The 16,851-nt window shown below is 34.5% G+C and overlaps 1 protein-coding gene across 2 annotated transcripts in view; it reads left to right on the forward strand.

The window, feature by feature from the left end:
- The first annotated feature begins 3,102 nt into the window (after nucleotides 1-3,102).
- Nucleotides 3,103-16,851, forward strand: part of LOC138325961 (post-GPI attachment to proteins factor 6-like) — a 65,562-nt gene continuing 51,813 nt past the window's right edge. For both annotated transcript variants that reach the window (XM_069271996.1, XM_069271997.1), the window contains exons 1-2: nucleotides 3,103-3,259; nucleotides 3,950-4,115. In XM_069271996.1, coding sequence (XP_069128097.1) covers nucleotides 3,148-3,259; nucleotides 3,950-4,115 — 278 coding nt within the window. In that variant the 5' untranslated portion in view covers nucleotides 3,103-3,147. The remainder of the gene's footprint in view (nucleotides 3,260-3,949; nucleotides 4,116-16,851) is intronic.

A 16,851-nucleotide genomic window follows, 5' to 3' on the forward strand; every position in this document is an offset into this window, starting at 1 on the left:
CCCCCCCCCATGACGTTTCATCTTCCTACGCCACTGAAATCGTATTATTTTTCCCAAGGGAGACCCCTGGACCCATAGACAACTAAATCTCTCGCCTTTGGCACTCGCAAATTCATCAAAATACATCCTAAAACTCATCTCAGCCGTTCTAAATGGTAATAATTTTCCCGGGGGATACCCCAAAACCCCAAACTATAAAAAAAGTCTCAAGACTTCGGCGCTCGCAAGCTAATTTGTACAAGGATTATTATGTATTAGTACCATATAGAGTATAATTTAAGCTACAAGCCATTATAACCTTCACAAGAAAGTTCCGACAATCTTATCTGGCTATTAAAAAATATTTTTGTCTACAATATTACTGTAGAACTATAGACGACATTTTCTCGCTTCGAGCCCCCCCCCCCCCCCCCCCCACCTCCGGCCCAATGCCGCCTAATGCAAGCGCCCCCTAAGTCACAGGTACATTCCGTTAACCTTCTACACAATATGTGATATAGTTTATATGTAGAGTATGATTATCCCCCGCGAAACGGAGCTCCGTCCGTCCGTCCGAGATTCTTCTCCGGGCTATAACTCAAAAAAGCGTTCAATGCAACTCCTTGAAACTTTCTGTATACATCAGACAAATGCCCTAGTTGTGCCTTTTGCTATTGCGGAATTCCATTTTTTTGATACTTTTCCGTTACCATGGAAACATAGTCAAAATTACCAAATAACTGTTTCCTTTGGTTTCCGGACTATAACTCCAAAACCGTTTAATGCAGCCCCACGAAACTTTCTGATGAGTATATCAGACAAGTGCACTAGTTGTGCCTTTTGCTTTTTTCCGTTACCATAGAAACTTAGTCAAAAATATCAAATTACTGTTTCCTTTTGTTTCCGGAATATAACTCCAAAACCGTTCAACGCAGCTCCTTGATCCTGTCTGTATATATCAGACAAGTGCCCTAGTTGTGCCTTTTGCTATTGCGGACTTTCAATTTTTGGATTTTTTTTTCTGTTACTATAGAAGTTCAGAAAAAAAAACCCAAATTACAGTTTCTTTTTGTTACCTGTTGGTTTTTTCCAGTTTTACAATACTCGCATACATTTAAAGTTATACTTGAATAATTGTTACTTTGACCTTGATGTATTTTGGTTTTTATTCAACTGTGGGGTGCGGGGGATATTGCTACGCTTTGCGTCTCCTTGTTTTTACCGATTTTTGATCTAGACCCCTAAAACGCCTAAACATGGTCTTAAGGCCCTGGTTGGTCCATAATTATATAATCTTTTTTTCCCCCTTTCAAATATCAACATTTCAGTCGGCGAAAATGGGGCAAAAAGATATGCCTCATGTCTGTTAATTCTTTCTCTTTCACGCTGATTAAAAAAATCAAGTATGATATCATAGTTTGTTGGCTAGGCCTTATCGATTCTCCATCTGAAATCTCGTTTATATATAAGCAATTGTCCGGTTTCCAGATCTGACCCTATATATTATGAATATGGCCACAACACGTTTTGATGAAATATGCTATGGGGGTAATTTAAAGTCCACAACAAACATATGCTAATATACATTAGTACTGCAAATCTAGTAACTACAAGACTTTAAACCGCGAGTTTAAAAACCTAAGTTTGGTTCTGGTGCCCTAATTAATCAGGATGAAGCGGATTTCAGTTTCATGATAGTCTACCGTATACACGTATGTAAAATGAAATTGCTTTACAAGCTTAAAGTTACATTACTTTATCTTATGCTAATAATATATATACTGCTGGCGCCCCTGGGATGTACCACCAAATGTTAACGGCTGTCTCTTTAATGTTTACTAGCGGGTTGCATACACAAGGATATGAAAACTAGTTACAGTTTATATAGTTATGGACCCACCAGAGTGCCCTAAGACTATTATAGACTTTTTAGCTCTGAAAACTACACTGGACCACTTTTTCAATTGTCCGCTACATCTGCCCATGTATTGTAAGGCTTTTTTCTTGATAAACATATGTATTTTAGAGGAAAAAAACAAACAGAAAAAAAACCCTAATGATAAATAAGGCAGGAATAGCGAACTTGAAGTGGTCATATGTGGTAATTTGTATAGTCAATTTGAGATACTAGTACGCTAAAGATGCCTATATTATCAGTAGGCAAAAAGGCGCTAATTACATGCCTATAGCACAGTGTATGAACGGATGTGTATAGTATTTTTTAAATTTCGTAGTTGCGAGTCTGTATAGCGGTACTCGGTCACTTGCTAAGACAAATGAAACAACGGATAGTGGATATTTTTTGCCAATTTTATTTATTCTATACAATTTTGCTGTAATCTAAAGTTATAAACGGCGTCATGGATAGCAATTTGAACTACCAGTGACTAATGAAGTTTTGAGTGTTATTTCAAACCCTTTTCGTGAGTTGATCTGCTGTTTATCACCGAAGAATTGAGACACCCGCCTAATGTTTTGCACTATTTTAAGCTATTCTGTCTGGCTTTCATCATTTCAAGCACCATCACATGTTTATAAATGAATCCAACAATATAAAACACATAAATACATATTAATGGACACAATATCTTTGATTTAATCGTATTTTGAAGTTGTAGGATGATCAGTTAAAATTGTATAGTCATTTGCATTGTTTTGAAACTGCGATGTATAGTTGCTTGTGAGAGCACTTGTATAGTCGCTTGTTATAAAGAGGAAATATATTCCGAGGATGTCTATAATGTTAAAACATATTTGTAGTTACGATTAATACAGATATTTGGTGTTTTACTGACCCGTATACCATGCCTGTTTTCATTTATCCCGCTTTGATACTCACAAGTGACGATACAAAAAGCAACTAATGATAATACTATACACTTCCGTTCATACACTGTGTGTATTAGGCAGGTTTAGATAGCTACTGTTGTAGATTCGTTCTAAGGTTTAGCAAATGTTGTGGTTCACACCAATATTGTACAGCTTATATCACTACTACATTTTATTTTTTGAAATTGTTTTTGAGTCAGTGGAACGAAAATGTACGCATGTATCAAACAAATTTAGATTTCAAATTAAATGAGACTTTGTGTGCTAAAATACAGAATAGTCTGTCTTGGTTGCCTCCCCTGATGCAACTCAACTTCCGGGGTGAATTTGCAAACAGCAATGGAGAAAGTGGTGAAAGGATGTCTTACGTCGAAAGATAAAACCTTTGGTAGCAACTATGTTTTCACTATTTCAGTATTCTTATTGGCACTTACGAAATGTTTTGGACAAGGTAAGAGTTTTATTATTTCATCACGTGCCGCTTCATCAGTGTTTGATACTCCCTAATGTTTACATGCCCTAGCTGACAGCACTTTACCGTTCGGGGCATTGTCTACATCATATGCAGCCTTTGTATTCAATTCTCGTGATCGTACATTTATCTTTTTAGAATGGAAAATTGTTTTTCTTGAAAAGATGAAAACAAGTTTTATTAATTTTTACCTATTTAGTCTAATTTCACTGGGGAATATTCACAGATCAAATGTTTTTGACGATATTATGATAGTAGAAAATGAAAGTGAAACTGACAGTTGAATGAGTTGATATAGACTTTCACTCCGTTTAGAGTGAAAATTACTCAGGGGAAATCCATATCATTTCATAAAACATGACACAGGTCTATTCGTATGAGTGGTTTTCCCCAACCTGAATTTACTTATAGTTTTTTAGTTGTTGTGTCTATGGTATGACTAATAAACACTGCTGTAAAAAGTATTATTATTTTTCTTTCTTTTTTGTCCATTTTTATATTCATATAGGTCTAATTCAATTTAAAAATGAAGATATTATCATGATTAATTAAATATTTCACTGTACACTGAAATGACAGGTAATTATACATGTATATAGGTTCTTGGCTGCAAAAATAAGAATCAGGATGTTTTCTAATTAAACTTTCAATTAAATTTTAATTTTCCAGTTACAATGGATGTACAATGGACTTCCTCAATTCGCCTAAATGAATATCGTGGCTATCAAACAGTGAGTCTAACTTCCCTCCATGTGCCAGCCGGTACCATAGAGACGATCTGGGACATCCAGTGTTCATCCTTACCCAGGTCCTGTCCAGTTCACAACACACAAGTGTAAGTCACACCAATCTGCCTGATTATAACCATATTCAACCTAACAAGACCTTTTATGAAATAAACCAAACCTACATAGACCAATTTGCAGAAGAAATGAAATAAAGAAAATATTTTCAAAGATTTTCAGTAGGTTAATTTGAGGTCTAAAAAAATGAGGAGTAGGGCTGCCACGCTAGGGCAGAAGCCAGTGATTTTTCAGAGTATTTTGGGGAAAAAGGTTTTTGTAACAAATTGGAAATTTTTTAATTGCAAAAAGAGCAGTTTTGGGAAAAAGTTACCCATTACACTGAACATGGTATAATAAGGGATTAGATATTGTAAAACAGTAAACTGTTTCATTTTATCAAAAGGTGACGACCATGACAACAGTTTCAGAGTAGTTTGTTTTTAGATTAAACAACAAGAGGAGAGATTTTTCGGGTTTTGTTTGTTTTTCAGATATTTGATTTGGGAATTTTTAATTGTAATTGGGAAAAATAGGGGGGGGGGGGTTGGCTTTTGGAATGGGGTCGTTCACCGACCCCAGTTATATAAAGAGAAAAATCACTGGAAGCCACCACGATATATTGTGATACACAACAGCTGTATTGTGATATGTATTGCACTATTTTGACCTTAACATAAATGGTGTTTATTCTTGCACTATTTTGACCTTAACATAAATGGTGTTTATTCTGTATATATTCCATAATAAAAAAAACCTTTACATTATACAAATATACAGTGCTATTTAATGTAGCATGTGTTGTTAAGTAACAAAAATTCTCCAATCTTTAGTACATCCCAGTGGATGATGATGTACATGTATGAAGAATCGAAGTTACAGGTTTTCTGTTCATTGTACAGACATACACGCAAAGAACATACCAACTTACATGAACTTACACTTCTTACAGAAGTTAGAAGTTTCATGTGGATCAGAATCTTTAGAACATTCCAGTACTGTCCAACCCTGCTATTACAAATTCCGAGGGACCCTTAATTTTATGAGCCCTGCAGGTAGGGTGTTAGAATTATTTATACCTGCTGCCCCTATTGCGTGATCGTAAAAGGCGACTAAATTTAGGATCTTATCTTTTGTCTTCTTCCTAATTATAACTGACTTTATCTTTCCTAATGGCTCTCTTGGCACGGCCTCACTTTTGGCTATAAGTTGGGCGTTCACCCTGTGAGGAAGGCTCTGGGTTCTGTCCCCTGGCCGAGACACATCAAAGTCTATAAAAGTGGTAGTTTCTGCTCCTGTTTAATGCTCAGCATACAGGAAGTGGGACGACTGGTTTGCCCGTTGTCAGTATAATGTGAACGGGTGGGGTGTGACCGTGTGTTGCTTGGTGTCTTCGGCGGCATGCTTCAATGATATAGCAATATAAAAAGGGAAACAGTTCTACTATACAAGAAGACACAACATGAATATACCGCAGTCTCTCAAAATAAGCACCTCGCACAACATCCACGCAGCACACCGCATACATGGGAGGCTGTCCTTACATGACCATAGCTGTTAATAGGACATTGATTAATCAAACAAACAAACAAACTTCAAATCCTTTCGTATTATGCATGTTACGTACTAAGTGGGTAGAACAAACTCAAATGAAACAAATTGAGACTTTGGATAAAGATATATAAATTTTTTATTAAAACTGTTTTTTGCATGAATGCGAATTATTCACTGTATGCACATAATTGGAGTGCATGTGTCGACACACAGCAGTGATCGAGTATCAAAACTTACCTGTGTCACCATTTACCATTTCTGGTTTTGGCACTTCATATTATGTAGGTTTAAAACAACACAAAATTGTTACATATTAACCAGGTTTTCATATTAACTTATGATAACTAAATGTGTTCTTAATTCAGGGGTTTCAATATCAGGTGGTACCCAGTACTTTTTGCCAATTGAACCTGGCTGTGGTACTGCCTGATTTGGGCTAAATTACACTAGATAGCATACAGATGGTGTAGAAAAGTACCCCCTGAAATTGCAATTGTACAGCCTCTCCTGAAAGATAATGAAACCCCTTGTTAATCATTACAGGGATATTGAATGCAGTTTGCTGGGGATTTAAATTCCTTTTATATAAAACAGGTTTTTCACTTTTTGTACTATCTGAGTAGGATTGTACATGTATGATGTAGATCCTCCTTTGCATTGCAACAATACTTCCTGGATTAGGTTTCAAGTTTTAACAGATTGTATATCATATTTATTGTGCTGTATTATATATATCATGTATAACTGTTTACTACATGTCTTAGTAGTTATAGTCTTTTTAAAGACGAAATAAATCATAGAGAAATAAATAAAATCATAAAGAAATAAATGCTCTCAGACAATTTAGTCTAATTTTAAAGTGCATTGAAAACTCTTTTTTTTGGAGAAGTTGGTATTAGTCCAGTAAAAATATGAAAAATAGAGGCCTAACCTCCAAATAATTGCAACAGAATTTGTTTTCTGCTTTTTGGGTTGGAGGATCTTAGTATTTTACCATGAAAAAAGTCGCCAAAAATCTCATGTTAGGAAAGTCGTTTTTTGAACACCCGAAAAATAAGAAAATTTAAAAAAAATTACACTTTTGACCACTTTTAAAGTACAATATCTGCTATTTTTTGCAATACTTGAAATATGAAATCGGGTATATAGTAAGAAAACCTTTAGGTAAGTACAAATAAGTTGAAATGATAAAATAATTTCAGTCAATCCAAGAAATAAAGAAGGATGAAAACGGCTCCAAACCTTTGAATTTAGCTAGCAATACCGTTTTTGGCGAGGTAATCACCTCGCCATTGTGATCGTGGTTGCAAAATTCTCTTTCAGTCAATTTCCTCAATATGATTGGCTTAAAACTTGCTCGCAGATACTAGCGCTCCTAACGGCGGTGTATTCAACAACTTTGATTTTACCGAGAATTTTAAATAGCAAATTTTGAATATGAAAGTTACTGAAATAAGCGTATCTGTAATGTTGAAATAGGATTAGTAGATTACTGCTTTCATATCCTTACCATATACATTATCCAAATGATCTTAGGTTGGAAAATTTTCACTTGAATTGTTTACAATGTATCTAGACTTTTCGTCCCGAAAATGTTGTTTACAACGTATGAAGACGTTTCGTCCCGAAAATGCTTCGTTTCGCCCCACGCGTTTAGTCCCTACTAGTGACAATTATCCCGCAACGGAAAAAATGAAATCAATATTTCACCTCAAACATCAAAATTGTTACAATAATGATTTTTGTTCTTTGAATCATATTAGTGCGGGAGCAAATAAATTTCAGGACGAAATGGAGATTTGTTTATCACGGCTGCGTTATGCCACATGTACGTGTAAATCCACAATGGAAGAAAGACAACTCTAACAAAATTTAGGATAAACTTTGTCTACTGCTCAAATAGCGCGTGACAGACGATGAACATTTTCTAAATGTGGCGTAATCTTCCAACTTACGGCAGTTAATAAGGTATGAATATTTACCACATCCATAATTATCGATAATTTTATAAGCACATGTATACATTATCAGATTATATATACATATTAAGCACATTTAGAGGTTGTCACTAAACCATACTTTAAATACATTTTAGCCTCTTTCATCAAATGTAGGCCTACAGGAGCTTGACGTTCTGATAATATATATACAATGTAGCATATTCAGTAAACTACGTAATTAACGAAGTAAATATTTGAACCGAATGACACAAATCATACATAAAATGTTCGTATAACTCGAAGTGAGATTTTTTTGGACTACTACATTTGTAGATCGATGAAAATGCCGATTTCTTTTTCATAATTCTACCGTAGAACGGCATTAAAAAGCTGTTTCAATCTACAACAAACGTGGAGAAAACTGTTAAATGTTTAGCAATTATCCTGAGTTATATTTTATCAACAATCATCAGAGATTAGCAATTAAAACTTACATAAACATACTCCCGACTCTCACTTGCATTGTGTGATCACTCGAGCGAAACTAATCTCTACCACATGACACAGTCTTACAAATGCACTCACACAAAAGCCTACATGATCACTGTTTTTAGTGCGATTACATCTTTGGGTATGAACAATATATGTTCTTTGATTTTTTTACTCGGCAAAATAGACTTTACGCCTTTCATATTCAGCATCCGCCAGTTTTTTAATAACTTATCAACGTGCCCATGCACACCTGCGTATACTTATACTTCTTTGTGCACATTATCAGATACATTATATGACAACTGCTATAATACAATCAATTTATGAAGGACAAAACTCTAAAGAACAGGATGACTAAAGAACAACGGGAAATAAATTTCAATAATATTTACTCTAAACTGGTATTGATATTTATATAAAAAAAAAATGTTTAATTATATGATATTAGCCTTTTCAGTAATTACTCTGTTAATACAGTTATTGTTTCCTTATGTTTTACAGAATGTCTACGTGCAAGTATCATTTCAATTGGAACCAGTTCAGGAGAAAAATGTGTGAACAAAATGAAAGAAATAATGTTCAACTGTGGTAGCTTAATACTTAATTAATACTGTAATAGTTTTTGATCTGAAAATAATTACTAACATCATGTTCAAATTCCATATATACATTTGTATAATACATTTAATGTTGTTTAAACATTTTTGATCCAAATAATTACCATCATCATGACATCTTCATTCCATATATACAATACACATAAGTGTTGTGATTTGTGAATTTTACTTTAATAGGATTTAAGCATATACTTGGTATTTGTTTATTTTCTATGACATGTACATGCTTGAAATAAAAAGAATAAATAAAACATTAAATTTATAACACTATATGACATTATTTGTTAATATTTTTAGAAAACATATTTAGATTATCGTTAATAATACACTAATCATCATCTTCGGCACAATTCATTCAAAATATATTAAATGTAAATTCGCATAACACAGGTGGTTTTCCCTCCTTGACGATCAATCTGTTTTCCCTCCTTGACGATCAATCTTCTCTGATCACTCTGAAAGTGGTGATTTTACCTTTTCTGCAATTCTGCAAGATCAGCTTACATTGTTTATTTACCTTGAACATATACAGGCACAGTATGGTACCTTATTTATATCTCCTTTCCTATTTTCAATCTACCATGATGACTTGGAATCTTATCTGGTGGAAAAAGAATGTTAATTGTCTGACAACTATTGACAAATTATTTATAGATAATATTGAAATGTATCCCAGACTTTTTATCATTTTATATGCCGATGACACTGTTCTACAACAAATGTTACACCGATTTGAACAACATTGCATTACATGGAAATTATAACCCAATATCAGAAAGATAAAAGTTGTGATACATGTATTCTCAAAACGTAAATTGGTCCAACAACGCCAGTTTACGTTATGGGATATATAATTATTGTGATAAGAAGGGTATACATATCTAGGTATATATATAATTTTCGTAAAGGTTTTGGTATTCCAAAATGGCCGCTGGCCCACTTCCTGTTTTAAGGTTTTAGTCTCCGATCTCAATGAAAATTTTAATTTTTAACATTTAATGGTAGCGTTTTTTAAAGAAAAGAAGAAAAATTTTTTTAAAAGGAAAAAAGTGCAGAACAAAAAATTAAATCCGTGTTTGCTATATTTAAGAAACTAAGGAAGGAATTATCTCTTCCTGTTTATTTTTAACTGAAAATATTTTAGTCACTTGTAATGCCAGTTTTATTATACTCATCAGAAGTATTGGGATTTGAAAATACAAATATTGTAGAAAAATTCATTTGTAATTTCCTCAAGTTAGGAAAGTGTATAAAACAATTCATGGTCTATGGCGAGCTAACATGATACCCAATTGATATTGAAATAAAATGTAGAATGATTACTTTTTGGCATAACTACATAATATCAAATAAATTATCAAGTAATATTTATGAATTAATGTATACTTTACATGAAAATGGACCAGACGTTTTTTAAATGTCTTTAAGATGTACGTGTAAGATATTTTATCCTGAGCTAGTTTAAATCATGTTTGGATATTATATCAATCAACTTGCTGTTTTACAAAAGAATAATTACAAAAACTTGTTAAAAGTAGACCAATTGACCAATTTATTCAGAAATGGTATGACTGTATTGATAAGTCTTCTAGAGGACTGACATATTCTACATTTAAGACATTTTGGCATAGAAAAATATGCCTCTTGTCTGTCTCTGCTGCAAAACAATACATGTTAACTGATACTGTGTTCCCAGGAACTTGATGAGAATAGCAATTCAGAATGGATATTTTAATTGACATCAAATTAACAAGGAAAAGGTTAAAGATGCTATAAAATCATTTGGCATATAACATCATAGGAAATATTAGAATGGGCTCCCAAGAGTTTAGTATGTGTTTCTTATTTAACACCTTGGTGTCCAAGAAATCCTCAAAAGTCCAAACTGGAAGGAACACTAGCAAAATTTATTTCTTATTGTCCAAAAAAAAAAGTGTTGACTTTAGAAATATATTCCTCCAATCATCGAGACCGAGCCATTTAGTACTTTCAGTACTTTGATTGTTCTTTTTAGATGCAAACATTTATAAAATCTTACCCTGAACAATATCAGCTAATGTTTTATGTCTTAATGGATTACCTTTTCTTTGATATTAAAGCATAATCGAAAATACATTAGCTAGAAAAAACTAAATATTAACCCGTCAAGTTGACTGATCGTGCCAATTTGAAGTGTTTTTATACTTAGATTTTTGGCAAAACTCCCATTTTGATAGTTAATATTTCGGAAAATAAAAAAGTAAATGCTTCCAAATATGTTATATCCTTTTTTGTATATTTTGTACCTGTTATCTTGATCATTTATTGTAAAAACGGTATAAATATGCACATCTTATTTAGTAGGAAAAACTTCCTATCACGTTAATTTGGCTAAATACCAAGTCCATAGATTTGCAATACAAAAATCTAAATTTTTCGAATATGCTTTATTCGTTTGTCATAAAATTTTGCCAGTAAATGAATCAGAACTGTGATGATTTTTAGCCCACCATCATCAGATGGTGGGCTATTCAAATCGCCTTTCGTCCGTGGTCCGTCCGTCCGTCCGTTAACAATTCTTGTTACCGCTATTTCTCTTAAAGTACTGAAGGGATCTTTCTCAAATTTCATATGTAGGTTCCCCTAGGACCCTAGTTGTGCATATTGTATTTTGGGACTGATCGGTCAACAAGATGGCCGCCAGGCAGCCATCTTGGATTTTGATAGTTAAAGTTTGTTACCGCTATTTCTCAGAAAGTGCTGAAGGGATCTTTCTCAAATTTCATATGTAGGTTCCCCTAGGACCCTAGTTGTGCATATTGCATTTTGGGACTGATCGGTCAACAAGATGGCCGACCAGCCGCCATCTTGGATTTTGATAGTTAAAGTTTGTTACGGCTAATTCTCAGAAAGTACTGAAGGGATCTCTCTCAAATTTCATATGTAGGTTCCCCTAGGACCCTAGTAGTGCATATTGCATTTTGGGACTGATCGGTCAACAAGATGGCCGCCAGGTAGCCATCTTGGATTTTGATAGTTAAAGTTTGTTACCGCTATTTCTCAGAAAGCACTGAAGGGATCTTTCTCAAATTTCATATGTAGGTTCCCCTAGGACCCTAGTTGTGCATATTGTATTTTGGGACTGATCGGTCAACAAGATGGCTGCCAGGCAGCCATCTTGGATTTTGATAGTTAAAGTTTGTTACCGCTATTTCTCATAAAGTATTGAAGGGATCTTTCTCAAATTTCATATGTAGGTTCCCGTAGGACCCTAGTAGTGCATATTGCATTTTGGGACTGATCGGTCAACAAGATGGCCGACCAGCCGTCATCTTGGATTTTGATAGTTAAAGTTTGTTACCGCTATTTCTCAGAAAGCACTGAAGGAATCTTTCTCAAATTTCATATGTAGGTTTCCCTAGGACCCCAGTTGTGCATATTGCATTTTGGGACTGATCGATCAACAAGATGGCCGCCAGGTAGCCATCTTGGATTTTGATAGTTAAAGTTTGTTACCGCTATTTCTCAGAAAGCACTGAAGGGATCTTTCTCAAATTTCATATGTAGGTTCCCCTAGGACCCCAGTTGTGCATATTGCATTTTGGGACTGATCGGTCAACAAAATGGCCGACCGGTAGCCATCTTGGATTTTGATAGTTAAAGTTTGTTATCGCTATTTCTCAGAAAGTATTGAAGGGATTGTTCTCAAATATCATATGTAGGTTCATCTAGGACCCTAGTTCTGCCTATTGCATTTTGCGACCACCATCTTGGATTTTGATAGTTTAAAGTTTGAAAAGCAGAAAAAAGAAGTGTAAGTTTGAAAAGCAGAGAAAAGATCCCTCTTTCATTTGTCAGACATAGATCAATCTTTGGTGGGCGCCAAGATCCCTCTTGGATCTCTTGTCAGTTAAAAAATTGAAATTGAACTTTTATTTTATCCTTTTATCTCATTGAAAATTATGTAACACCCATCCGGTTCCATTATGGAAAAATGAAAAACTGACCTATTCAAATATTTGATCAAAAAGAATCTTCAATTTCACTTTATAAAGAACGTTCCATTATGGTGGTAATATCTGCCAAAGGATTTTGCAATCTGATTAGTCACAAAATAGATATTCACATTTTTGATATTTCAACTTAAGGACTTAGCCAATTAGAGAAGTTAAGTCAAATTGGCACTAAATGAGGATTTGATCAACCTCACGTCTTTTATTTTTGGGAATATCTTAATACAGTTGTCTCTTTTAGGTGAGTATATATAGCCTACATAGAATCTGAATTAATAACTATCTAAACACTTGAGACGGTACTTACTGAATAATTCTTGAATAAAAAAAGACATATTATTCAATTTGGACTTCAACATATCCTTGGAAAAGGCCAAAAGACCAACTTTGAGCAACCATGTTATCTCAGGTAGTGGAAGTAAAATGTTTTACTTTTAAAGCCTTTAATCAACAAGTTTTATTTAAAAAGATTCCACCAAAATGAGTATCAATGGTATTGTTGATAATAACATTTTTTTATCTTAACAATCCAACAAAAGCATATTTGGCTGTTACAAGGACATAATTATGCAAGTTTCATGCTGTCATACTTTTTCCCTGTGTTGATTTCAACTTAGGTTTTTGGCAATCTGTGCTGTCCTTATAACGTTCTTGCCATACAGTAATTTTCTAGTATCTCATATATGATAACCATGTAAGTTTATATTTGGCTTCAAAGTTGGCAAATTATGCAAATATTACTATTTTTCTGATTTTTTGGGAGTCAAGAAAAACGCTTTCCCAAATTTTTACTTGTGGCGACTTTTTTTCTTGTATAAAACAAAGTCAGATCTGTATGAAAAACAAAGAAAAAATTCTGTTGCAATTATTTTGGGGTAACACCCTATCTTTACTGGACTATATCACTGTTACCTGCCTGCAAATATCTACTTATTTTCATCTTTAATATATTTTCATTGCATATTTTATCTTTTAAACACTTTTTACAGTGATTTGGTCGATGTATAACTTAACAAAACTGGCGAGTAAAACTAACGATTTTCACATGTGAATCACGACGTAATCATGCAAAAACATGGTCAGATTTTGGTTTTCGTCCAGATTTTGGTTTTCGTCCACGGATAAGCCGCACTGATGTATAAGCCGCACTACCGATTTTCAGGGAAAAAAGTAGCGGCTTATACTCCGGAAAATACGGTATGTGGTCAAGAATGTCCATTGGGATGAATATCTCGATCGCCTGCCAAATTGGTGGTACAGTGTATTTGGCATGGTAGGCCTAAGTGGTACTAGCTATGTATATATACCAAGACAACAGTTGAATAACTATTTGTAGCTTTATCAGATGCATAGATATATCTAGACTTGTCTGAAAAGTACATTTCTCTAATTATTAAATGGGCTCCAATGTTGATAGTTGTTGCTGAGATAAGTTGCATGATTGCTAGGTACAGTCAAACCTTCCTATAATGACCACCAAAGTGACAAATATGGAAATAAGGTCATTATAGCCAAGTGGCCTTCATACACTGGTCAGATATTTTACAAATACCATATGTGTACAGTCAAACTTGTGTACGCATATGACCACCAACCAATTCCAGTGACAGTAAAGTTTTTATAGCCAGGTTGCCTTTTTTAGCCAACCATCATCAGATGGTTGACTATTCAAATCGCCTTTCGTCCGTGGTCCTTCGTCCATCCGTCCTTCCGTCCGTTCATCCATCCTTTCATTCCTCAGTCCTTTCGTCCCTCCCTCCTTCAGTCCGTTAACAATTCTTGTTACCGCTATTTCTCTGAAAGAACTGAATTGAAGGGATCTGTCTCAAATTTTATGTACAGGTTCCCCTCTAGGGGTCTAGTTTTGCATATTGCAATTTAGGACAGATCGGTGAACAACATGGTGGAAAGGCCGCCATCTTGGAGTTTGATAATTGAAGTTAATTTCTAAGAAAGTAATGAAGGAATCTAGGGGTCTACCGTCTATTGCATCACCGATCGGTGAACAACAAGGACGACAGCTGGCAGCCATCTTTGATTTTGATAGTTGAAAATGTTTACCGCTATTTCTCAGAAAGTACTGAAGGAATCTGTCTCAAATTTCATGTGCAAGTTCCCCTAGAGGTCTAGTTGTACATATTACATTTTTGGACCGATCAGTGAACAAGCTGGCCAACAGGCTGCCATCTTGGATTATGATAGTTGAAGTTTGTTACCACTATTTCTCAGAAATTAAAGCACTGAAGGAATCTGTCTCAAATTTCATGTGCAGGTTCCCCTAGGGGTCTAGTTGTGCATATTGCCTTTTGGGACGGATCGGTCAACAAGATGGCCGACAGTTTGTTATCTTAGATTTTGATAATTGAAGTTTGTTATTGCTATATATCTCAGAAAGTACTGAAAAGATCTTTCTCAAATTCCATATGTACTTTATGTAGTAAAAGTTTGAAAAGCAGAGACAAGATCCCTCTTTTCATTGTCAGACTTAGATTATTTTTGGTGGGTGGCAAGATCCCTCTGGGATATCTTGTTATGTTTATACCACAGGTTTAATTATGATGGAATTGACATTTTGGGACTACTAAGAAAGGGGTCATTTTAAAGTTATATGTGCTGTAAATGAGCGAAAATTTGGACATGTCATGTTTTTTTCCGTGATCTATCAAAAAAAATAAGGTATAATGAATTAAGCTGTGAAAATCATTCAAATGGACAGACAACCCTGTATGATGCCTCACAAACATTAGTTACAACATGGATATTACGCACTGTAAAAAAAAAAATCTTGGTTTTTATGCCTAATGTATGTTTAGATGAAAACCATCACTTTACAATTACTACTTACAATTAGGGCTGGATCTATATATCGATATACTGATATGTATCGGTTTTCACCAGTGTATCGAATATTGATAGGCAAACATGTTGAATATCGCTGTATCGTTTTACATCTCACACTGCTGTTTTTGTTATAAAAATAGGAAATTCCAAACAAAATTTATTCTAAAACATCATTCAAGTAAGAGCATTTCAATCAATTGGAAGTGTTTAAGGCATCTGTGTCACCTAGATGGATTAGAAATGCCTTTTCATAACTAAGAATACAAATTGACATAAATTAATTAACACCTAGATGATAAACCGGATCAAACGTTTGGTAGATTTTTAGTACAACGCGACTAGCATTTGTATTATTGCTATCTGGTTTACTATTGATGTGTAGGACTGAGTAGGACTTGCCCTACAATGACATCTAGTGGTGACCTCTTGAACCATTCATTCATAAACTTCCATTCATAAATTCCCTATTCATTGAACAATATTACTTTGGACCAATCAGTAGTCATGGGAAGACTGCCTTCTGATTGGTAGAATACACAGAATACACAGCCCATCTAGGTCATCAACTTTACCTTATGCCAGTACTCCCCAACTGTTGCCTGCTGGTGACTCCTTTGTCTAACTTTACTTACATAATCTCTGTTAATGATGATTCAAATTGGACTTACTAGTCTAAGAGTTATGAAGTAAGCTAATCAGATGTTCTTTCTGTGTACCTAATAACAGATCTGAGGTAAAGGCAAAATAACTTATAAGGCTGCCCTCATATGTGCATGGTTTTACCAAAATAAGTGTATGTGCAACATAAGAAACAAGAGTATTGGATAAAACTCATTTAAATGAAGACTTTTGTTTTATTTGTAATTTTCATGTAGGAACTTAAATCAAGAAAAATGTTAAAAAAAATTCTGTATTTTTTGAGATCAGTTGAATGTTCTTAAATTAATTGATATTAAAGTCTTTATAATATGGTTTATGTATCTTGATTTTGGAAATTCATTTGATTTCATTGTATTTTTAGCCCACCATCATCAGATGGTGGGCTATTCAAATTGCTTTTCGTCCGTGGTCCGTCGTCCGTCCTTCCGTCCGTTAACATTTCTTGTTACCGCTATTTCTCAGAAAGGGCTGAAGTGATCTTTCTCAAATTTCTTATGTAGGTTCCCCTAGAGCCCTAGTTGTGCATATTGCATTTTGGGACCGATCGGTCAACAAGATGGCCGCCAGGCCGCCATCTTGGATTTTGATAGTTAAAGTTTGTTACCGCTATTTCTCAGAAAGTACTCGAGGGATAGCTCTCAAATTTCATATGTAGGTTCCCCTGGGGCCCTAGTTGTGCATATTGCATTTTGG

This window comes from Argopecten irradians, chromosome 6 (assembly GCF_041381155.1).
Source record: "Argopecten irradians isolate NY chromosome 6, Ai_NY, whole genome shotgun sequence".
NCBI classification, from domain to species: Eukaryota; Metazoa; Mollusca; class Bivalvia; order Pectinida; family Pectinidae; genus Argopecten; species Argopecten irradians.